This window comes from Triturus cristatus, chromosome 6 (genome assembly GCF_964204655.1).
Source record: "Triturus cristatus chromosome 6, aTriCri1.1, whole genome shotgun sequence".
Lineage (NCBI taxonomy): Eukaryota > Metazoa > Chordata > Amphibia > Caudata > Salamandridae > Triturus > Triturus cristatus.
In genome coordinates, this window is record NC_140589.1 from 1,635,725,154 (window position 1) to 1,635,750,954 (window position 25,801).

Sequence of the window (25,801 nt, forward strand, 5' to 3'; positions counted from 1 at the left end):
ACTGTGTTAGGATCCCCACTGTACCTCTCTGGTGTTGCCAAGGGGACGGCTACCGGCATTTCCACTACTACCGCAGGGGTCTGGTTCGTGAGGGAGGTGCTGGGCGTGAGCGGGTCCAATTGGATAGCATCCAGTCTGGCTTTTACATCGGCTGTTTCTTGCCTGGAGGCAGCCAATTCAATTTGCACGGTCGCTAAAGCAGCCAGCACATCATCAAGTGTTGCCATGTCTGTTATCGACCGGGAGACAGTTAGTAACGCCCTGAACGTCTCAGGATCGTTTAACAGACACGATAATGAGAACGCAACCACTTGTGAAGGTTTAGTTATTTTAATGAAGGCAAAAATAATACAAGGAATAAACAAAGGTTATAGTCACTGGAATCCTCCAGGCTAAGTACGTTACCAGCCCACAGCACGGATGGTCCTAACCGTCCTCTGCATATACGCCGATCCCGGCGTATGCCAACAGAGGGCAGAAATGAAATGGCCGACAATGCCAATCGGTAGGCTGTGAGGGGCACGAAGAGTGTTGGGGAGAATCGAGGAGTCAGGGAAACACCCAGCCGGGGTCTCTACCTGAAGGGAGCAGCCGCTCAACCTCTTCCTCAGACTGCACCGGGACGCGGAGTCACCTCCTGGTGATGCGTCACCGATACCCCAATCACAAGCAAAGAAGACTGAACCGAGAGCAGCCGCTCGATCGATCCTGTGGACTTCCGAGTCTGTAACGCGGCAAACACCTCCTGGTGTGCGTTACAGCTGGCAGTCCCTGTGTCTCTGGTCGGGCTGGGAGTTACGACTCCAACCAGCAAAAGCGCCACTGCGCTTTGACTCAGCCGAGTCAAAAAGCAAAGCTCAATGGTTATCCGGTAGAGCTTCCGGGTCCTTCACAGGTGACGATGGGGCAAGACACGGCCCAGGGAGTAACGACTCGACCTACCTCCGTTCTTGCCTTACTGGAGCACCACTCCGGAACACTGCTCTTCACTAAGCAGGTACGTCGGTGTAAACACAATATCCGACAGCGTTGTACCTCCCGGTTCCTCCCTTTATAGGGCGTGTTTTCCTTGAGTTATGTAACAGCTCTCCTGTTTACATAAGGGCGTGTTTTCCTTGAGTTATGTAACAGCTCTCCTGTTTACATAAGGGCGTGTTTTCCTTGAGTTATGTAACAGCTCTCCTGTTTACATAAGGGCGTGTTTTCCTTGAGGTATGTAACAGCTCTCCTGTTTACATAACCTCTCAACCGCTAAGCATCCTGGGAGATGTAGTCCGTTTTCGCTGGTTACCGTTTTCCTCCCCTCGCATGACAGGAATTCTTGACAGGGGTCTTTACTTGAATTAGCTTAACAAAAGCTAATAGGAAAAGACAGTCACAGCATAGTGGCTGGTTTCTGAGGCTATGTAAGCATTTAGTTTTTGTCTTACTCAGTTTTGAAATGGAGCACGCACAGTGTGGTCTGTGCTGAATGCAGTGCGAGGATGCAGGGCTTCTGCACCAGCCTCGTGCAGGGTTTTATGGTCAGGTGCATAGCAGAGGCTGCAGTTGCAGGAGGTGGCAAAGAGAGTCAATTACTCAGATACAACCACCCGCAAACAGAACCTGGACAGCGCAACAGGGTTTACAGTGTAGAATCTTTTGTAATAACCTAGCCACAACAAAAGAAAGCAAGAGGCCACAGCAGAGCAGATTTAGAGATGAGGGAGACAGTGACACCTCTGAACATCAGTCACCACAGGGGGATTGGTCAGATTGGTAGTGTGATGCTTTCAGAGCTTCTGAGCTCTTGTGTGCCTTACCACGGGAGGGGAATGCAGTCCCAGGGAGTCAGGCGTATGGCAGTCATGCCTGTCCTCAGTAGCCAAGACTTGTGAGCACATAAATCAAACTCAGCCCAGTCAATGCGTTTTCAAAATCTGCTATGGGCACACCGATCCTTTTATCCCCTTTCATGATTGTAAATAATAAACGAATAGATCATTGGGAAAGGGGGAAAGTTCAACCATCCCAAAGTGTCGGGTTCTCCAATTGGACATAACAGTGGAATGGTTTGGCTTCAAATACACTAGATCACACCTCAATGCTGATGAAACAGGAATTAGCTTCAGTGACTGACTGCTTCCTCCATCCTACCCTCTGCCCTCTTCCTTTCCCGGACCATGGGAGTCTACTGCTGAAACTAATAATGTAGCTGTACAATACTCAGAGCAAAGATGCAGAGAAAGATAAGTATTGCCTTCAAACTGATGCACAAGGGTGGTACAAAGCAGGGCAACATCAACGAAGAGGAAGAGCACAGTCCTCACCAACCTAGTAATGCCCCAATAACTCCACCGAAAACGTTTCACATTGCACTTTGAGCACAAGTTTTTTTTCAAAGTTGTTGTATACGTTCCATCCCGTTTGGCAGACCTGTATATAAAATATCTAAAACAATTTGCTATATACATAAAATGGAAACTGTGAATTAAATTAATTTGAGACATGAATCTGTGGGAAAAACTTGTCTGTAAATTCTGTTGATTGCTACACATAGTAGTGAACAGAATTTGTGGTAGAAATGCGACCAACTCAGTGTCAGAAAAATACATCACTGAATATAGTGATGTACTTTATTCACCAATCCCGTTGGGATGTCATATTTATTACACATGGGAAATATAATTAGGTTGGTGATTCAATAATGAATGCAAATACATTGCACTATGGGGGCAACCTCTTATGGTTCCTCTGGATATTGCAAATGGGAGTCCACTCAAGGAGTTGCCACCCACAATAGAGGGTGACATTTCATACAGAAGTGAGACCACAGAGATGGAAGGTAGGTGCTTTTTGATAAGCACCAGGAGGTATGGGGCCAGGGCTAAAGCATACACCTAGTAAATTTCAACAAATCTTGCTAAACAGACGATATCCTACTGTACAAGGAATTTAATGCTTGTGTTAGATCATGTTCACTTCAAATATAGCTAAGTTATCAGATAAAAATAAAGGTAGACAACACTTTTTCCATATCTCATCTATGCCGACCTCGCTTCACATGGAACCAGCTAAACACAGTGTCTAGTAGACAGAAGTAAAGGAGGTGTTTATATCGGTTTGTGGTGTAATTGTCTCTCTTTTCTTTTTTTTTTTTTTTTTGAAACCGTTTATTACAAGTCTCAAGAATATACAAGTATGGGCCTACAACCTTCCGGCCGGCCGAAGCAATGACAGGAGCATACGACATACATTTATAAAACACGTGGTGTTGCGGAGGAGCATGCTCAGGAGGTAACAACGTCAAAAGCCACATCAGCCAGAACCCACTATACGGTTTCATTTTAAATTAAGAACAACAAGAAAAACCACACCCACAAGGCAACCCACAATCGGAAATAGCAGCACGTGCTCCCCTAGAGGGGGGATCCCAACTATCCACAGGAGTCTAAAGAGGGGGAAGAGAGCAGAGCGAGGACTGGGGGATCCCAATGCCCGGTACCGGGGGAATGAGTCGGCTAAGGGGACGGGGCTGGCGAGGTATCAGGCAGCAACGGTGGTGCACAGATACCCCCGCGGTAGGCGTTCCAGGGGCCCCATACTTTCACCCATGTCCCAGGCTTACCCCTCGCCACATACACCACCTTTTCTCGAAACATGCACCAGTCCATGTGTTCTTTCCAGGCCGAGACCGTCGGGGGCCTCTGGGATCCCCACAGTTGAGCAATATCACGCTTGGCTATCATATATCCCAGAGTCACCCACCACGTCTGCGGCGCCGAGTAATCAGTCGGTTCCCACACATTCAACAGGCATCTCCTCGCTTCAGGCAACAGCGCCACATGCGTAACCAGTGGCAGCACCTCATGTACACCACGCCAGAACCCTTCCACCTCCGGGCACTCCCACAAAATATGCAGAAAGGTCCCCAAAGCACCACACCCACGCTTACACAACCCATCTTCAGCATAGCCCATACGCAGAAGCTTTGGCCCCGTCATGTAGACCCGGTGGAGTATCTTGAGCTGGACGAAGCGAAGGCGAGCCGGTATGGCCACCTCCTTCGGGGAGGCCACCGCGGAGGTCCAGTCCTCGTCGTCCAACTCCAGCCCGTCGGCAACCCAAGCCGCACGAAGGGCAGTCAACAGGCCCGAGCGGTCGTTAATCAGCTTTTTGTATATCAGTGAGATCGTGCTGTCCGGGACGTGCCCATCCAGCATTCTATCCTCCAGGGGGGAATATTCCGGGATGGAGGCAACTTCCGAAAAGACGGAGCCCAGCGCATGACGGACCTGCAAATACCGAAAGTATTCACTGCCCTGCAACTGAAATTCCGTCTGCAGCATCTCGAACGTTTTAAATCCTCCCCTCGTCCAGAGATCCCCCACTTTACTAATGCCTATTATGTCCCACTTCTCAAAGCCCTTAGAGGTCCACAGGGAGCCCAACCGCTCAGACGCGTATAGTGGTGACGCCTGGGTCAAACGGTCCTTCCACCCCATAGCTGCATTGGCCGCGTGCCACACTTGCACCATGACACGCGTGGGGCCCGTCAGACGAGCGTCGGGCGCGCTAGAATAGAGCGCTCGATTGTAGTCGCCACCTGGCAGGAGCATCTTGTCCATTTCGAATGCCGGGTTTAAGGCGGGCCCGTATAGGCCATGGTTAATTGCAGCTAGCTGGGAGGCCCAATAGTACCGTTTAATATCCGGGAGGGCAATCCCCCCGTCATACTATGGGAGCGCCAACTTCGCCAGGGCAATACGCGGCCTCCCGTCCCAGAACAGGCGGCGTTGCAGACTCTCCACCTCACGGAAGTAGCGCGCCGGGACTAAGTCCATAGTGTTCTGCAAAGCGTACAGGAAGCGTGGCAACGACATCATCTTGAACAATGCCGCCCGGCCGAGCGGCGAAAGCGGCAGGCGCCGCCAGCGTGCGACGTCCTCCTTCAGGCGCTGGAGGGGGGGAAGCAAGTTCCGTTCATAGCGGGCCTCCGGGTCCAGAGTAATGAAGACACCCAGGTACCTGAACCCCCGCGAGGCGATCTGAATCGGACAGCCCCGCGGGAGGATGGGAGCCTCCCCAGAGAGCACATACACACATGATTTAGCCCAGTTGATGACAAGGCCGGAGTTGCGACCGAATGAATGTAAAACATCAACCAGTACTATTAGTGATTTACGTGGGGAGGCTAGGTACAAGAGGATGTCATCAGCGTATAGGGACACGCGGTCCTCATACTCGGGGGTCCAGCGGAGACCACGGATAGAGGGATGCCACCGCAGCCACTCCGCCAGGGGCTCCAAGGCAAGCGCAAACAGGAGCGGCGACAAGGGGCAGCCCTGTCGCGTGCCCCGGCCCAGCTTGAACGGGGCCGATACTCTTCCGTTCACCACCACCTGCGCCAATGGGCCCGAATACAACAATTTGACCCAACTGATGAACCCTGGGCCAAATCCAAACTTCGCAAGCATCGCCCAGATGTATGGCCACTCAAGCGTATCAAACGCCATGGTGGCGTCTAAGGACGCCAAAATGGCCGGTTCCCGTATGAATGGGACACGTGCGAGCACCCCATGCAAACGCAGCAGGTTAAGGGCTGTGTTGCGATGGGGAATAAAGCCGGACTGGTCCTGATGAACCAGATCGCCCACCACGCCGACCAGCCGATTGGCAAGTACCTTGGCGAGAATTTTGGGCTCCGCATTCAGTAGCGAGATAGGCCGATAGGATGTAACCCGGTCCCGAGGTCTCCCTTCCTTGTGGATCACCACGATTGTAGCCAGACGCTGGTCCAGCGGGAGGGAGCCCAGCGAGTGGGCCGCCAGGAACATTGCACGGAGGTGGGGCGCCAGTGTATCCGGTCGCAACTTGTACAACTCGATAGGGATACCATTCGGGCCCATGGCCTTGCCAGAAGCGACCGAGCGTATGGCGAGGGCGATTTCGTCGGAGGTGGGAGCGGCGTCCAGCGACACCCTGTCCTCCCCGGAAAGGGACGGCAGCGCGATATCCCTGAGCAGGGCACGGGAATCCTCTTCAGAGCAGGAAGAGACCGGGGAATACACCTCGCGGAAATAATCCGCGAAACAGGAGACAATTTCTTCTGGCTCAGTTACACACACACCATCCGTTTTCTCAATCAGCGGGACCACACGATTCGCTCTCTCCTTTTTGTCTAACCACGCTATCAGTTTACCAGCCTTATCACCCACATCATACAGTCGCCCCTGTTGCTCTCTACTGAGGCCCCTGGCCGCCTCCGTGACGAGGGCCCTATAGGCCGCTTGCTTGAGTTGGAGGACATGTAGTGCAGCATCCGTCACCCCACCTTCTAGATTACCCTCCAACTCGGCTATTTCAGCCTCCACCCGGGTCACCTCCTCCCGCTCGCGCCTCCGGGCGTGGGAAATAAGGGATAGGGCCTCCCCTCTGAGTACTGTCTTGAAGGCCTCCCACAGGGAGATAGCCGAAGGCACGGACCCCACATTCTCATCAAAATATCGCTGCAGGGATTTAATCAAGTCAGCGCGAATGGTGGGGTCGCACAGGTACCAGGAATTGATTGGGACTACCCTACCCTCACCCCTCGGAAAGACATCGAAATGTAACAGGAGCGGGGAGTGATCCGAGATACCCCGTGCCAAATGGCGCACCTCTCCCACCCTCCCGACATAGGCCGCCGGGACAAGGACATAATCAAGCCGTGAGAGACTACCATGGGCCCCCGAGTGGAAAGTGTACTGCAGCTGCGTGGGATGTTTTAAGCGCCAGCAGTCCACCAATCCCAGTGTATCCAAGAGGCCGGATAGCCACGCCTGTGCCCGGGGGAGGTCCCTAGGGGGGTGACGATCCACAGTCCCAGAAACCACCGCATTGAAATCCCCCCCCACCACCAGAAGCCCCCCCGGAAGGCCAAGGAGGAGGCGCCCCAGGTCTGCAAAGGTGGTCGACTGCAGCCCCGGTGGGACGTATACTGACACTAAGACAACCACTTTGCCCTCCATTCTCCCCACCAAGACAGTGTAACGTCCCCTATCATCGTGGAGCACCTCAGCAATTTCCAATGGGAGCGAGTTCTTTACCATGATGCCCACACCCCTTGAGCCTGACGTGAAGCCCGAGTGGGCCACTAGGCGGTAGCCACGCCGATTCATGGCACAGAAGGAATTGCCAATAAGGTGTGTCTCCTGCAGAAAGACTACATCGGGCGAGAGTCGCTTCAAAAACTGCAGGACCACACCTCGTTTGATCCTGTCCCCCAGTCCATTAACGTTCCAAGACAACAAAGTTAATTCCCTACCCCCCATCATACACAGAAGCCATCATTCGTCCCCCCAAGAGCACCTTAGAACCAACACAAAAATAAGTTTGCCTTGTGATAAAAACGAACAACACCCCATCCCTGCCCACCCACCCCAACAGAACTCCCCCCTCCCTGCACCCCTGCATGAGCCCAAACAGCCCCCCCAACGTGCAGTGTGCCTGTCGCCCCATAGATAGTTAAACTAACTAGACCCCCAGAGGAGGAGGGAGAACCCCCAAGAGACCCTACACAACCTCCATAGGAGGGGAACTTACACGAACAGACGCATGGTCAAAAGTGGCATCATTTTCGTCCCGAGCGAGGCCTAATATTAGTCCCTCAGTCCTGATCCGGCGAGCCCTCTCCCCCCACCGCTCCCCCCCCCGCCCCCCCGATCCCGATCCCCAGACAGAGTATCCAGCCAGTCCCCGGCCGCTTCGGGACGATCAAAAAAGTGCGTGCGACCATCCACCTCCACTCGCAGCTTAGCTGGAAAAAGCATGGCGTATTTGAGGTTTAGGTCCCGAAGACGGCGTTTGACACCGAGGAAGCTCAGTCTCTGCTTCTGGACCGCTGGGGTGAAATCAGGATAAAAATTAACGTCCATATTTTCAAGTCTAACCGGTCCCTGCAGTCTGGAGGATTGCAGGATAGCGTCTCTGTCCCGAAAATTGAAAATCCGGGCAATGAGAGGTCTCGGAGGGGCTCCGACCTTAGGCCTTCCCCCCGGGAACCCTGTGGGCCCTCTCCACAGCGAAAAATTTACTCAGCCCCCGTGGCTGGAGATGGGTAACAATCAGGTCTTCCACGAAGAGGTCCGCCGCCGCCTCCTCACGTCCCTCAGGCACCCCGATGATGCGGATGTTGTTCCTCCGGGCCCGACTCTCGGAGTCCTCCAGGCGGCGATCCATCAGCGCACTCGCCTGACTAAGCCGGCGCACCTCCGTTTGTAGGGCCGCCACATCTGTCGTAAGGCCCGATGCGGTGTGGGCCAAAGAATCGACTCGGTCGTTGGTTTTGGAAAGATCGGCCCTTACCAGGCCAACATCCACGAGGACCGAGTCGATCTTCTGCGCCAGTGTATCGAAACGCTGGCCCACCGAGGCCTTCATCTCGGCGATGGCGCCCATGACATCCCGCAGAGTCAGATCCGTGGGCAGATCGGGGGCATCAGTAGGGCCCTCAGGGGACCTGCGTGGCACCTCGGGAGATCCCTTCTGGAGGGTATAGCGGTCCATGCTGTTGGACTGATGGACTGCGCCACGCCGGGTCGATTTTATCTTTGCCCGGTCACCATCTTGTTTCGTGGCCATGGTCCCAGTCTCCCGGTCGCACCAGCCACGTCGTGAAGGGCAGGCAAGCCGGTTCACGGGGCTCCGGGGGGGGGGGCCACCTCAGATCTGCGGGGTGGATCACAGCCGGCGGGCAGGCAGGGTCTCCCAGCGAGGCCACACCAACACACAAAGCCCCGCGACCCAACCTCGCAGAGACAGCAAGGGGGGTGCGAAAGCGAAAGTGAAAGTGCGGGGTACGCGAGTCGCCAAGCCCTGCCTGCCGCTGTTGTTCACTTTGTCACTGGATCGCCCCACAGCTCAAATCCGGGGTTCGGCGAGGAGAAGGCCGCAAACCTCAATCGGTGCTCACGCCGGTGTCCGAGGTCCGATTTGGAAGCGGGAAACGGGTGCCACCTCAGCTCAGGCTCACCAACACAGTCCCCTCATCTGGGACAGGATAATTTCAGGATAGTCGTAGGAGGTCGCGGAGGTCCTCGGGAGCCTCGCACCTACGCGGCCATCTTGGTTGCGCGCTAGGCTCCTCCCCGTAATTGTCTCTCTTAGAGATCTTTAGTAAACACACTAAGTTAGTCCCATTAGGTCGTCCTTTAAGTAACTGCTGTATTTGTAGTTTCAATAGTAGCAGCAATGTTTGCCTATCATAGTTTTGTCAGCTTTCTACGCAATTTATGTCGAGCATCCAGAGTGTTCTTGAGGAGAATAGTATATTATCTATACCAGCTTCAGAAATCTGGAGATCAGACAAAAAACATATTTAAATTAGGATAGACTATGCTATGAGCTGCAAATGCTGTCTTTTCAAGACATTAAAACACTGTTGCGTCAGATGGAAGTATAGGTCGGCTTGTTAAAATCCCCATTCATTTTTACAGTTTGTGTATGTGAAGAATCTCAACTCCAGTGTGTTTTTGCATGAAGCTGACAAATTCTACTGAGCACCACGGAGATGCCTCTTTACATGCGATTTAACTGCATCCCTAACAATCTAATTCCAGTGACCATGGCATTACATAATTTGGGAAAACATCTTTACCTAAGACATTAAAAGGCAAAAATATGGGCATTATTAAGTATGAACTCCTCAATCAAGTGTTAATTGGCCACAGTTGAAAATACCTGAGAATGTACATCAACTGCCTAAAAACTACAGGATTTCTTAACAGGAACAGTATTGCGGCAGCTCTAGAGGAACACACAGGGATCATGTGACAATGTAGTCAAAGCAATTTTCTTTACCCCTTGTTTATTTCCCATAAAGAAAATGGATCTTTCCCAGATTTCTGCTCCATCATCATCTTGGCTTTCAAGATTCTCCTTCTTCTGAACTTCAGCTACAGCTATATCCCAGAGGTTATCACTGATGGAGAAACAAACAAAATATGAAATCATCTTCACCATTTCATAAACTTCAAATTGAAAGTGTTTTAAGGTAAGAAGCTCGACCCCAAAACATATGTTTCCAATCTGCATGCATGACGATTGTAAGAAAAGTGCTATGGCCACATTCATAAAGATAATTTGCCTTCACGCAAATTCAACTGCACATGCACACCTTCTGCTGCACAACTTTGGATAGGCTTTGCACAAAATTAGCACCAGGTAGCAGGTCCATTTAGCAGTAGCACATCTAGTTCGGGATTTTTTTTCTATACATTCTGATACTGTTAGTGTCAGCATTATCATCACATGAACAGTGCGACAAGTACCTTAGTGAAAAGAAAGAAATATTGACTAGGTAAGTTACTCAAGCTTGTATGGGGAAACTCGAGAATTTCGGGTGCAACTTCTGAGGAAATGTAAGACCACAATAAGTTCTTAGATTTTATACAAATCTGCATGCAAGGTCAACTTAAATTGTTTGTAACGCATAAAGAAAATCGAACCTGCCCATTCTTGGCCTTCTTCATAGCGCTCTCTTACTGTTACCTTGGGCCCTGGCTTTTTGCGATTTATTACAATTCCCGATTAATTCCCTGAAGGTATACATTTTGTGTGAAAAAACTAAAGCCACACAGATTCTGAACACCAGAGAATACACTATTTTACAGAACACATACGTTGTGATAATAAAACAATTAACATTTTTGACTACAGACCCTCTCCACATTTCTATGCACACCTTAAAATCACTTATATGAACACCACCAAATGCTACGCCTTTTACAGAATCCTGATTGGTGGATTTCTATAAAAAGAAATTTCCCGAGAATGGCATAAGGTTAGAAACAATGTGAAATGTTCTTGTCATCATAAGCCTAGAGTAAGATTCAGGAAATGGGGGGACCGAACAAGTGTATTTTTAAAGCCTAATTTTGATACGCTGGTGAACCTTTTTTTTAAAAATAAATTGATTTTACTTGTTTTGCTTTTGCAACATACTTGTACCCATCTCTGGTTCTGAACAGGTGATAGTTTGAAACAAAATCATCACATGGTTTAAGATTTACAGTTATTAGTGTTGTATTCTAAGAAATGTGAAGAATAAGAAAGTAGCCAAAACTTTATTAGCAAGGTTGCTACATTAACATTTTAAAATGGCAATAAATAGATGGAGACATTAGAGGCCAAGAGTTGGGGCCCTGCTGAAAGGCTTAGATTGAGGTATATGATTGAAAAATGCTCCTATTAGGATATAAGTAGTTAGTGAATTAATGATTAGAATGTGAGTTAGTTGTTTATATAGGTAGACTGTATTTTAGGAAAAAAACTGACGCAGGAAATTATGAACTGATGAAAAAGAATAAATATTGTAAGAGGAATTATTGTTGAGGTCATAGCGTAATTTTCAAAGTGAGAACGCTAACCACAACCCTTGACTGAAAAAATAGTTTTTATTGCTATGGAATAGTACACCTTTGGGCACGCTGGAGAATACATGAATCTGATATCCTATTTTTTTGGGGGGTGCACTATTTTATTTGAGTGTTCTTCTGCTGTAAAACATCTGATGCCCATTTTGAGCGGGATATTTGGGAAGTGAGCGCATTTGGTGGACGTGACTATACTTGAGGCAAAAAAATGAAGATATGTGCATAATGGTGAACAGAAAATTCAATTAGATTTTCTAGCCTTGAGAAAGCGGTAAGGCTGCACGTGTCGATGTAACAACTAAAGATAGGAATGGCTAATTCTTGGATCAGGTACACGTCTGTAAAACAATTTATGTATGGACATTATGATTACATTTTTCATCATCAAGATCTTAATTTTACGCACTCTTTAACTAAGTTGCCTCCTGGATGTTAACAAGTATGTTTAAAACATGTGTGTGCACGCCAGGCCTTGTTTATCTGTCTGTAAAGAAATTAAATGTGATATTCGGGAAACAGTACATAACACAGCGGTCTTAATCACGCGTGTTCCGACTGCACAAGCTCAACCACGCTTCCCTTAACCACGCATATGCATGGTTAAGGCAGTGCGCGGTCTAGCTGCTGGCTGCTGCAGGCAGCAGAGACAGAAGCAGGAAGACCTTGCCAGGAAGAGAGCCGCAATGAGTAAAGTGGGGCTGGCCTGGGTAGTTTTCTGGGCTGGGGTAGTTTTCCGGGCTGGGGTGTTCAGAGTAGTTTTCTGGGCGGTTGGGTTCGGGGGTACTTTTTTGGGTAGAGGGTCTGGTTAGTTCTCTGGGCTGGGGGGGTCAGGGTAGTTTTCTGGGCGGTGGGGGTCGGGGTAGTTTTCTGGGCTGGAGTGTTGGGGGTAGTTTTCTGGACTGGGGAGGTTCAGGGGTAGTTTTCTGGGCAGTGGGGTTTGGCGGTAGTTTTCTGGGCTGGGGGGTTCGGGCTAGTTATCAGGGCTGAGGTGGGGGGAGTCGGAGGTAGTTCTCAGAGGTGGGGGGGTCGGGGTCGCTTCTTTAATTAGGGGTTAGGGTATTAGGCCTAAGGGAAGTGGAAGGGGTTGGGGTAGTATTAGGGACAGTGAGGGGTGGGAGGGGGTCGGAATAGTGTTTGTTTAGGGACATGGTTTTAGGCCGCAGGGAAGGGGAGGGGAAAGGGTAGTCTGGGTAGTTTTTAGGGCTTAGGGGAGGGTGGGGTATTTTTTAGTGCTCGGGGGGGGGGGGGTCGGGTAGTTTTTGTAAAATAGGGTTTTGCATTTTAGGCCTAAGGGCAGTGGAAGGGGTTGGGTTAGTTTTAGGTACAGTGCAAGGGAGTGGAGGGGGTTGAGGTAGTGTTTGTTAAGGGTTTGGGACAGCGTGGGGGTTGGGATGGGGTTGGGTATTTGGATCTCAGGTCGAGGAGGGTGCTGGGGGAGATTGTAGCTTAGGACGGGGAAAGGGGGTCCCGACCTTATCTACGCATACCCCTTTACCAAACATGCCTTTACCACAAAATTACGTGGTAAAGGCATGCGTCGTAGAGGCTGCGAGAGAGTCACGCGTGGTTTAGTTATGCATGCCTCTGTCATACAAACGTATTACTGCTAATGCTGCTTGGAATCTCCTGGAGCTATATCATGCTCCAAAATTGAATTTAAAGACAATTGAATTGATAACAACCTGTTCCAACATGGGATATAGAATGCTCTACTATGAGAAATATCTTGTTTTGTGTAGGAAACTGGAATTTTTGCAGATACCCCTCCACCTTTTGCTGCTACGCTATGCTATGGTAATTGATCGGAATGTGTGCTGGGCCCTGCTAACCATGCCCCAGCACCAGTGCTCTTTCCCTTGAACTGTGAATATGTGAACAGGTACACCAACTTGGCAAGTACTTTTACACCCCTGTAAGGCCCTAGTATATTGTACCAGTGGTACCTAAGGCAGGTATGTAATAGGGGCACCAGGGCTACAGCACTTAGTGTGCCACCCTGAATGACACACGTGAAACCAAAGGCTGCAGGTCTGCCATGCCAGCCTTGCACGAGCAGCCTGCCTGCTCGAGTTCAACCTTGCACACACCATGTGTGGCAGGTTCAGCTCACTGCATTTGATATATGTCAGTCATCCCTAAGGTAGGCCTCCGATAGCCCAGGAGGCAGGTGCATTATATTATCTGTGTGGAAATATATGTGCAAGCATATATTGGCCTGTGGTAGAATTCTAAATGTGATTCTGCCGCAAGTGACTGACCCTCCATAGGATAACACTTTCTTTCGTGTTTGGTGTCAAACATTCTGCTTTTTAACCCACTGACACGATGGTGGTGTCAAGGTTTACCAAGCATGTACCTAGGTGCCACTTTAGACAGTGCGCACCAAGTTACCCTGTGTTCTTGTGCCTTGGAGGGCTTTTTCAAGGGTTGCCGCCAATACAGAGATCTGACATCATGCTGCGGAGTATGTGCCACTCCCAGAGGTCAAGAACGAAGACCTGTGTGTGCAGGAAGTGATACCTCCACCCACACAGGATGGCTAGTGAATGGACCCATCACGGCGGTGAGCCTCAAAGGCTTCACCGGTGCAGCTGGACAAAGGAACTTGTCGCCCACTTGAGGACAAATGCTCCCCCTAGACCAGGCACTGTTTTTTGCAGGCAGGCACACCACCACAAGGCTTACCACAACTCTGGGATGTAGCAGCTGAAGTGCACAGCCACACATAGTTTTGGCCAACTTGAATTTAGGCTAGAAAGCAGGTTCTGACTAGCTTTAATGAAATACACTCAACAGATGTAGTCACTACAGGGGCAGATAAGCCGCAGGACAAGATGCCCACTGGCTAGTAGTCCTCACACCCACTACCGCCCCCTAAATGTAGGATTTAAGGGGCACTCCTGACACCAGAAACTCAGATTCGGCCTGATACCACAAAGAGACCCATTTCCATGACAAGGCAGTACTCCACGAAGAGAGGCACTAAGCTTTGCACCTGTGGCAGCCACCCTGCACCCGTTGGATTTTGACTCGACCAAGGCAAGAGGCCTGTTCCAGAAGAAAGGTGAACCCCTCTGCAAACTCCAGACTTAAAAAGAACTCCCTTAGGCTAGAGGAACTAGTCCATTGCAGTCGGCAGGCACAAACCACTAAATCCACGACCTTGAAGTACTGTCCACTGGGCCGCCCGGCTTGGCCACTCAAAGTCACTGGGCAGGTGGCTTCTGGGAACTGTAGTCTCAAGCCTAAGCGAGGCTCAGCTTCCTACAACGGTCCACTGGTCCTCTGGAAGAAGATATCCTCAACCACAGTGCTTGTTGGTGGTCAGTGCAACTACTACCAGCTTTATTCGACTCTCCAAGAGAAGGGATCCACCTGCACGAATGATCATCCACCCCTGTGGCTCCATCGTAAAGCTCCTGCATTTGTTGTCACCCTCTCATGGCACGCCTGGCAGAACCAGTTGCTGCGGTTCCTGCTCAGCACCACGGATAGCTAGAAGCACCTCTGCACCCGAGTCCCCGAGCCAGTTAGATCAGACCTGTCTAGAGACTACTTGTCCAAGGCCAGCTCCTTGTTTAAGTTCCAAAGGGTTTTTCTTAACTCGCCCCACAAGTACCTTTTTACTAAGGTAGCCATTTAAAGACTGCAAGCCTGATGAACAGCTCCGTTTGACAGCTAATGTGCACATCTGCATCCCGCTCCCCTGAGCCAGGTAAAATTGTGCTAGCTGTTGTGAACTGGTTTCGGGACTCAGGAGACCTTAACCCCGAATAGGTTCAGTTGAACTTACTCTCTTAGTAACCAATTGCATATATATATGTCTTTTCCCATTGACCACAACGTTAATGTTTTACACTGCCAAGTACTGATTTATTTAATGCTTGAAAATTGATAACTCCTGCTATCCTGTATATATTGACTTCGTTTTGGTGTCTAAAAATATATAAAAATCAGCTCTATTTTTACAAATTTGTGCTGAATTTCTCTCGAGTCGTGTCAATTACTTATCATCCATGTTGATGATGTGGAATGGTAATCACATTTTCTTCTAAGTAGCATATCTGCTCTTTGCCACTCTACCAGGACTGAGAGAAGGTGTACAAGAGAATGTTCGGGGTCTATCATTGTGTATTGTGCTAGTATTACATCGTAAGGCACCTCTGCCATACCACATAATCCTTTAACCTTGCAAAATGTTGCCTTATTCTTTTTTTTTTTTAAACCTGTGAGATATTAGTTCAAATAGTACGTAAAGCAATGAAAAGGCCCAAAGGAAGCAAAAGAGTGTTATGAATATAACCGCAAAAAAGGTGTTGGCCTATGGAATTGTAAACAATTGAGCAAAATAAAAATGTTTTTTTTTCAGTTTAGGACTGACTTTAATGTAATTGCTTTGACAATTACACTATAACCTCAACAATAAGTCCTATCACAGTAAATTGCTAAGTGTCACAGAGTGAGAACATTTTACTTGAGGTCTTGCTGGAGCTTATTCCAGTCACTCTTTGCTATTCATAAAAGATACATATAAGCACCCTCTTTTCTTTTAATGTAAAAGAAAAAAATATATGGGAGTATTTTTCAAATAGCTGTATTTTGAACCTAGGCTTACTATGGTTGTATCATAACAAAATATTGGAAAACTTGAGATGGAAGTGTGTTTATATCGATGGGCTCAATGAAAAAAAGATTTTGTCTTAATTAAATTGTTACAAACAGAGACAACGCGTATCTTTCCAGAATTTTCACTGCTCCAGTGGCCTCCCATGAAAGCCAAAGCTCTATACAAGACTGAATGCTTTGCACATAAGATCATAAACATTGCCTGTCCCCCATATCTCACATCAAAAATTAAAAAATCGGACAGGGCCAGATCATTTTGCCTACTGGCACCTCTCCCTCATTAACCACCTTCAAGAGGTAGCTGAAACTACTTCTCTTCCAAAGGCACCTTCCAATCTGCTCTTAAGATATCCTGACCTTACGTTCTGGATCCATTCTCTTCTTGTCTTTTGTCTCTTCTCACATTCTATTATTTCTTCTGGTCAAAATTAATTATTGTACCCTGGACCTCACTCACACCTAGATGCCTTCTCTTCTCATCATTCTCTGCTACAGGTTCCCCAATCTTCTACACCTAGCTAGACCCGCTCTAACTCAAGCTTGAGACTTTTTTACTTTCCACTCTACTTATCCCTGTATATAGATGGACATACTTTTTCATCAGTGTAATGTACATATGTAACCTACTTGTAACCTAATACTATACTTCATCTGCTCCACAATGGTTTATATCATGCTCTGTAAACAGGTAATCTGTCTCTGTAAAGTGCTCTGATGCCACCAGCCTGAATCATGCTATACAGAATGTATGAATAAATAACTAAATAAATAAATACATTTAATTTAAACAGTATTACGTTTATAGATACTCGTTTAAAAAATAACCGACACTGAGAAAAAAAATCATTCAAGAACAGTGAACGGAATTACACACGGAAAATGAAATAAGTACAGAGCGTTGTACTATTGGGTGGTCTCTAGGAACTGATAAAGCAGAGCAATTAGAAGGAAGGAAATGGGGAAGTGGAAGAAAGCAACCAGATGGAGACACAAGATATATGATATATACAAGCATGGTAACTAAATAAATTGTTTATACCAAGAGTACTTACAGATGAAAGTTACCATTGAACAAGTTTCTATCTACAATTTGGACTGGGATGGTTGCCGTGTCATGTACACGTTATCACAAACTGACATACCAATCAAGTATTAGATGTCCAGAAACCAGGGCTACAGAAGTCTATATAAAACAGTGTTAGGCAGCACAAAAATACTAGGTTTTAGTAGCCCTCATGTCTCCTTAATAGGAATAGACAAGCCACTAAAGATGACTGAGGCTTTTTGCATTTCATTTTTATTATAGGGTACTCAAAATGCAAAAACCAAGCAGTACTGCCAGCCATTCCCCTGCTGCACCCAGGGAGACCTTCAGCACTACAGGATTCTTAAACACCAATCCAACGGTAATGTTTCACACATGAAAAAGGAACGCATGTCCTGCATTCCCTCTCCTGTGTTAGACATGGCCTTTCCAGTGTTGCAGAACAAACATTTGTACCCACTGCACAGAACAGTTTGTTTCACATCTCATGGCTCAGAGGGTCCACTGACCAACGGGGAGCATGAGGGAGAAAAATGCAGGAGTAGAAAGAGAAAGAGGGGAGATAGAGGAGAAAGAAAGATAGGGCTAGAGAAATATATATATATATATTCACTGAAAAAACCATAGGTTTCAAGGGTGTTATAGTTAGCTGGACTTTTCACTTGTACAAAACTATTGAAATTCCCCCGTTATAGTTAGTTCAGCTAACTATAACTCGCGCGCCCGCAATGCACTGCTGATGACGTCACATATTACATCACTCATGACATGGTCAGTGACATCACTCATGACATCACTGATGACATCTCAAATGACATCACTGATGACATCACTGATGACATCATCCAGTGAATGTGTGTTTTTCTGAAAATTAAATATGTTTTATATATGTATATCTCAAGGTCGATGGAAGAATAAATGGGTATATAAGTGTCTAAATGGATGATTTGTTTTTGAAAAATGGATTGTGTAACTGACTGATTAAGTGTATCATAGTGAATACATGGCTTAGTGAGTAATGTTTAAATATGTAAATATCTGTACCAGTCTCTCACTTTGTGTATAAGTGGCTGCATGGGTTGGTGAGTAGCTACATGGGTGTCTATATAGGTTATTAGTTGGTTTTTTGAGTATCAGTCTGAGTGTCTGCATGGTTCGGTGGGGGGTATTACGTAGTGCATAGGTGCATGAATGAGTGACTCACTGTTTGTATGTGTTGAACACAGCATGTGTGCAGGACTGTATGGGTGGATGAGTGTGTGTATGGGTGTGTTAGTGAGTGAATGACTGTCTCAATAGTGTCTTTATGAGTAACTACATATGTTTTAAACTAGTATATGTGACTATTGGTGTATATATGTGAGTATGAGTGAGAGTGAGAGATTGAAAGAGTTCCTGTATGAATAAGTATGTGTTTCTATAAGTGATTGTTTAAAAGACTAAGTATGTGTAAGTTTCCGTAGAAGTAAGTGTGGTGGTCTGTGTATAACTGTATATGCAAGTAAATGTATGTTTGATTCTTTATTAGCATGAGTGACTATGTGTGTGAGTAACTCTATGGATGAGTGGCATTGTGTAACAGGATGTATAGGTGTATGAGTACATATGATGAGTGAGTACATGTATGAGTGACTGTATAGGACTGTTGGTGAATGAGTGGATGTGTATGTGGATCTTAGAATTACTGAAGAGGTTGTTGTAACTGGTATTGGTATGTCCATTGTTTTGAAAATTTTAGTCTCTATTTCTGAATGTGTGTATCAAAGGTTATATTAGGGTGAGAGGAGGTCTGCCACTCTATCACAAGGATGATGTCATCAGTGATGTCATCGGTGATGTCATTTGAGATGTCATCAGTGATGTCATGAGTGATGTCACTGACCATGTCATGGGTGATGTAATATGTGACGTCATCAGCAGTGCATTGCGGGCGCGCGAGTTATAGTTAGCTGAACTAACTATAACGGGGGAATTTCAATGGTTTTGTACAAGTGAAAAGTCCAGCTAACTATAACACCCCTGAAACCTATGGTTTTTTCAGTGAATTTCTGAGGTTTTTTAAATGCTAATTCCTAACTATAACGTGCCTGAAACCTATGGTTTTTTCTGTGAATTTCAAAGGTTTTTTAAATGCTAATTTCTAACTATGCCTACAGAGATAGGACATGTGAAGAAAGAAGAAAAAATGCACAGAAAGAAACAAAAGAAGTGCAGAAAGAAGCAACAGAAGTCCTCAAATACGAAGATAAGTGCAGGAAGAAGGATAACGTGCAGAAAGAACAAAAAGAAGAGCAGAAAGAAGCCTTGTTGCAAAATCATCCTGTACCCTCAACTTTTTCAGACGGATACTGGTGGTAACTGAGTCTGACTAACCAGTCCTAGAGCCAGTGCTATGTTAAAAGACACTTAGAATACAGTGAAAACACCTACATACACTAGGGAACATTATGCGTTGGGGTCCCCCTGTGATTAGCATGACCTCCTCTGTAAGCCCCTAGTATATAATAGGGCATGGGGATTAAAACTACCTCTTAAAACAGGCCACAGGGCGTTTTTGTACACGTTAACTCAGGCCCCGTCCCCTCCCTTCACCACTGTGTAAACACGCCCTGTGTCCAATTTTAGTTGGGAGATTAAGTTCATTTGAATCCTGAGGGTCCCTAGGGTCCAACTAGCCCACTAGGTACCTCCAGTAAGTGCCACAGAGCTGCGTTGCAGAGAGGTGTAAAAAGTGGCACGGCCTGGACCACCTCTCTGCAATGCAGCTCAGTGGCGCTTACTGGAAGCACTTGGTGGGCTAGTTAGCCCCCAGGGGCCCTCAGTATTGAAGGGAAATTATATCCCCAATTTAAAACGTGCCATAGTGCGTGTTTGCACACGTCACCTCAGGCCCCGTCCCCTCCCTTCACCACTGTGTAAACGCGCCCTGTGGCTGTTCTAAGTTGAGAGATTAAGTCCCCTTGAATCCTAAGGGTCCCTAGGGTCAAACTAGACCACTAGGTACCTCCAGTAAGCGCCACAGAGCTGCGTTGCAGAGAGGTGTAAATAGGGGCTTGGCCTCAGAACACCTGTCTGCAGCGCAGCTCCCTGGCGCATACTGGAGATGCCTATTGGGGGCGCGTTTGCAGAGTGCTGCACGGAGGGGGTATGGCCTCCGGCACAACGCCAGTCTTTTATTTATTTTAATTTTTTAAGAAGGGGGCTGTGTGGTTCCCCTTCTTATTCTAATTTATAGGCCCTGATGACCCCATCCCCCAGGGCCTGTCTCCTAATTATATTTTTTTGACCCCAATCCCCAGGGCCGGCCACTGTTTTTTATTATTTTTAAAAAATATATATTTATAGACACACCTAGGACATGCTGGACAAACCGTACGTACCTATCACCATGACGATTTGCGTGATATTCATTAAAAGGCGACTATGCATGCAATGAATCCCCGTGGAATGTATTTACACCACTAGTAAAGCTCTGACATGTCTGATGCCCTACCGTGCCTAATGCCGGTAGACACCCTTGTCGTTTATTTATACAAACATGGGTAGCTATTGACGGGCACATTTAATACACATGCACACCAAGCCATTCAAAGAGGATTCGACAAAAATTCGACCAAAACTATGTAAGAAACCCCCCTCACGGTTAATAAAACACACATCCACTGCCGGATGTGTAATACTTTTTATTTTACTCTCTGGAAAGGGGATGAACATCACTTGAGAGTCACAGCGCGCTCCTGACAGAGCCCAATGCTGTGTTACACCCACCATTGCCTGCCGAGTGCCACACACCTCTGTGTTGTATTCCACTAGCTAGTGCATATGCTATGACACTCTCTAGCCCATGTGCACTGTAACACCACCCCGTGAATATGTCATGCCACACTTGTCTTCGCACGGGTTATATTGCCCCATCTAACGTGCCTTCCTCGATGCCTATGTTATAACGCACAGTGCTATGTCATACATATTATAATCTGGGATCCATATCTTTGTCACAGTGCATATGCAACGTTACACTCCCCAGCACATATTTTATATTACAACTTTAGAGACTAGTTAGGTTACACAACACTGCCCTGTGCATATTACGCTGCAAGGCGCATATCGCATAGCACGCGCTAGTGCCTGTGCTATCTCGCGCTCTCCAATGAATCTGTCATTGCGCACAATGTATTGCATATTATATTTCACGCCCGGTTCATCTTATATCACACTTTTTGGTGCATAGTTTATACCATACACTATATCTAGTTTTCATTTTCAATCGTGCTCTCAGGACTATGTTCTATATAACACTGTGTTCACCTACCCTTTTCACGGGCATTACATTTTGCGATAGGGGGTGGAGGGTCAGGGGGTGTTTCTGCCAAGTGAGCCCGGAGTCACAGTCACAAACGTCCTCTTCTTCCTGAATAAAAGTGAGATTATGCTGCATACTTGTTCATATTTTAAGTAGTTCGCACAGACACAATGTTTTAAAACCAATAAAGTTCCTAATACCCGCCTTCTCTGAACAGTTAGCTTGCTGCCCCATCCCCCTCCTCCCTATCCTCTGTTGTGTGAATCCACGAACTAGCCTCCTCCCTCCTGCCATGCATGGTCTGATGTGCTGCCACTGCCCTCAATTTAGTATGATGTACCAGTCCACTCCTCCTGCCCTCCATTGCCCAATTCTATGCCCCATCATTGACCTCCTGCTTAAACTCTGTGCTTAGCTTGCTGCCCCTATTCTCCTTCCCCCTGCCCTCCGATGTCTTTGTGCATGCCCCTGCTCCATCCTTTTTGCCCACCATGTTCCATGGACCTGCCACTCCTATCTACTCTGTGTTCTGTTGAGCTGCCACTCCCCTCCCACCTGCCTAGCATTGTCAGATGACTGTAACCTGTCCCTGCCACCTCCACCCTGCCTGTCCACATGCCATGCCCCTATCCTCTTCCTCCTGTCCTACATGGTCCATTGCACTGCCACACCCTTCTGCCCTCCCTGGTCTGTTGTGCTGCAACTGCTCCTCCTGCCTGCCCCGTGTGGTCTGTTGTGAGGTCCCTTCCCCTGAACTTTCTTGTCTGTGCACAGGTCCTGACCCTCCCTTCTATCCTCCATCGTCCTTTGTGCATGCCCCTGCACCCTCCTTCTTGCCCATCATAGCCATTGTGCTGCCACTAACCCTCCCACTTGCCATGCATGGTCTTCTGTGCTGCCATGGCCCCTCCCACCTTCCCTGGGTGGTCAGTTAGCTGCCCCTGACCCCCTCCCACCTTCCCTCCATGGTCTGTGTGAATGCCATCACAGTCTCACTGTTGCTCTTCATGGTGTGTCTTGCTTCTAGTGCCCATCCTGCCTGACCTCCATGGCTATCTTGCTGCTCCTGCCCCCTTGCCCCCAGCCCTCTGTTTACATGTGCAGACCCCTACTCCCTCCCTCCTGGCTTGTCTGTTCCATTGTAATGCCCCTGATCCGTCCCTCCTGCCCTTTATGTTCTGTTATGCTGCAGCTTTCTCTCCTGTCTGTCCATTATGGTCAGCTAGCTACCATTGCCTCTTGCCCCTCTGTTCTCTGTTGTCCATGTGCATGGTCCTGTCCCCTCCCTCTTGCTTTCTATGGATTGTTGTGCTGCACTCCCGTCCTGCATGCCCTGTGTGGTGTATTGTGCTGCTGCAAACCCTGATGCCTGCCCTGCAGGATCAGTTTGGTGCACCTCTCCATGTCCCTCCTGTCCTCTGTTATCCAAGTCCATGTCCCTATCCCATTTCCTTCCATGATCCAATGTACCATACTTGCAAACATTTTGAACTTGGTAAGAGGGAGATTTTGAAAAAAATCTGGGGTATTGATTTTCCCCTTTGAGTTACATTGAAAAAGAGGATATTGTAGACAGGAGACAGTCAAATAAAGCCCATTTGAGCTTAAAAACATTGGACGTTTCCTGGCTGAATCGGGTCTGTTGGCATGTATGGTTGTACTACCATTGCCTCTTCCTTCTGCCCACAATGGTCTATTACATTGCCACAGCCTTGAAGGAGGGTAGATTTTGTATCACAGGGGGCCCCTGGCCCGTTCTGTCCACAGCTGAAGTATGAGACCCTTGTCCTTGCCCTGCCAGCCGCATTTGTAGGCCGGATTAAATTGACCAGCGGGTCCTGTGTTGCTATATAATTATCCTGAGACATCCTTACCACTCAGCCAGCATAAAACCCCTGTGTAGGCCCTTCTGTTCAATATGTAGGCCTCTTTGTTAAATTGACCATAGCTCTGCAATTTTAGTGTATAGCAGTCTGAAGGCAGGTCAGCGAGGCCTTCTGCTCCAAACTAGTAGCCCCCACCCTACCCGAGTGCTCCGTGCTCGGTATCAAAGTTCAACATCCCCCTGAAGCTGTCGATATACAGTAGGCTGCATCCTGGACTGGTACTTGCTTCCTGGGCAGGTTTCCCGCTTTTAAGGAAGTGGCAACCGCAGAGCGTCAAGTTAGGAGAACTGAGAAGATTTTATACATGAATATATTGAATTCCCGTACAATACCCATTATTTTCTGCTTGCTCTATGGAACTTACGATAAGCGATTGGCCTGAGAGACTGACCTTTTCACCCAGTCCATTGTCAGCATTAAGTGGGTAAATGACGAAATGTCTGGTAAAATCTGCAGACGAAGCTTTTGGGTAGCATACGTAGGTAGATGTAGCGTGCAAAGGAGCCCACAAAATGATATAAAAAGGGAGCACCCACAGATATCGAGGGACTACCTCGCCGTCTGTATGTAGGTTAACAGGCTGTGCAGGTTTTCCCCAAGAGCTGGGAGCTCTTGTCTTCCTCTGCTTAAAATGTCTTGCTCTGCTTTGCTTGAAGTATCTTATTCTATTTTACCTATATGAAATGTCATGTTATGTTTAACCATTGTTCTCTTTACTTTTGCATTTAAAAGATTTTGTATTGTAATTGCAGGAATGCTTGCTCTAAGAGTAAACGTGAGTGTTCCTAGGTAACATTTTCCTTGGTGTAACTTGTTTCTCATGATGCATTTATAGATGTGTTTTCTCTCTCTCTCTGTCAGTACATTAATTGAGATACAGAGAATATCATGACAGCTGTATGATTATCTGGATTCTGTATTTTGTACTTTATGTCTCTATTCTGCGGTTTCTTTGAAGTTGCATCTTCTCATTAAACTGCCATTGTATTCTGCCTCCAATTCCATGTCTCATATGTCTGTTTTCTTCATTTTTGGAGCAAGCGTTCCTAGGCACCCCGGCTCAAATTAAGGTGCCCCTTTTGTCCCTGACTCACTCTCCTGCTCAGTTCTGTGGTGGCTCCCGGGGCTCTGGGGACCGCCCCTAGCTTCCTTGACCCGTAATAGATCTTCCCTCCAACAGCCTCTCTTGCAAGTCCTGTATTGTTGGTTTGTTGCCCCTGCCCCCCTTTCCACTGCCCTCCATAGTCTGTTGTGCTTCCACGGCCCTTCCTGCCTGCTCAGTGTGGTTAAATTGTTGCCTTTGCACCCTCCTACCTGCCTTCAATTTTCAGAGTCCGTGCCCCTGGCCTCTGCCTCTCAACAGTATCCTAATGAACAACTAGATTGCTAACATTCTATATTTATTACAAAAGTGTGGAACGCCTGACATCATCTTGATGTAATCAAAACTGTAATACCTAGAGCATTTCCTTTAGAAATTACATATATGAGAAGGTCTTATTGGCATCAAAATTATGGTTAGTGCTCTAAAAGACTAAAATAAGGACATATTTTCTGAGTTTTCAAATAGCGACAAAGCACTTTTAAATTATTTGTTATCTTTTATCCAGTTGACCACTTGATTAAATGTTGCACTTAGGGGAGAGGATGTGGTGTTACTTCCAGAACTGCAGACTTTGCAACTGGGGAACCAGGTTGATGTTTCTGCTTCAGCTCGACATTCTGTGATTCTGGTCAAATCACTTAGTTTCCCCATGTCTACAACCAAAATGAATTTGTTCTTGTGTGATGTAACCAATGCTCATGTAAAGCACTCCAATACCTGACAAGTCTGCACTATATAACACTGCAAAAACACAATATAATAAGTGTTTTGCACACTTCTGTCATTGGGCTATATTTGGGCTACATCTGGGTGATTTTGGGCTACATTTGGGCTCTTCTGTCTCCGGTGGCCATCTTGGGAGATTTATTTGTTATGAAGTTTCCTAATTTCCTCATGTACTGCAGTCTCCTCAGTAGGAAATGCTTTCAGTTTTTTACTTTGATTCCATCATGAAGGTATTCAGATATGTCACACATTTGCCATACATTCTGAATGTTAGCACTCTAGTTGCTCATTAGATCACTGTAGTAAAACTACTGTTCACCATGGAAGACTGCTCCTGGTATTAAATGTGCATGTTTCAGTCTGCATGTCAGAATTTTTTAATGAAATAGAAGAGGATTTGAGAAGTCACTCAAAATGTGCCCTCATTTTCTTTCTTCAGCATTAATCATAATTTCTATGGCAAAATGAACCCCCTCATTGTGTTCCTTTTTAAATTAAATGTTTTAAGTGTTACCAGTTTATTCCAATCAAGATGGCTTCAGGTGTGCCATACTTTTGTCATAATGAAGACAGTAAGCGCTCTAGTTGTTTTTAAGAACATTCTGGGACATTCTGTCATTGGGCTATACTTGGGCTTCATCTGGGTGATATTTGGGCTACATTTGGGCTCTTTTGTCTCTGGTGGCCATCTTGGGAGACTTCTTTGTTATGAAGTTT

General features: G+C 47.1%; 1 protein-coding gene across 1 annotated transcript in view; it reads right to left on the reverse strand.

Moving 5' to 3' along the window:
* Positions 1–25,801, reverse strand: part of DYNC2LI1 (dynein cytoplasmic 2 light intermediate chain 1) — a 330,466-nt gene that overhangs the window by 274,271 nt on the left and 30,394 nt on the right. The window contains exon 2 of the mRNA XM_085612784.1: positions 9,820–9,940. Within this exon, the coding sequence (XP_085468910.1) occupies positions 9,820–9,940 (121 nt within the window). The remainder of the gene's footprint in view (positions 1–9,819; positions 9,941–25,801) is intronic.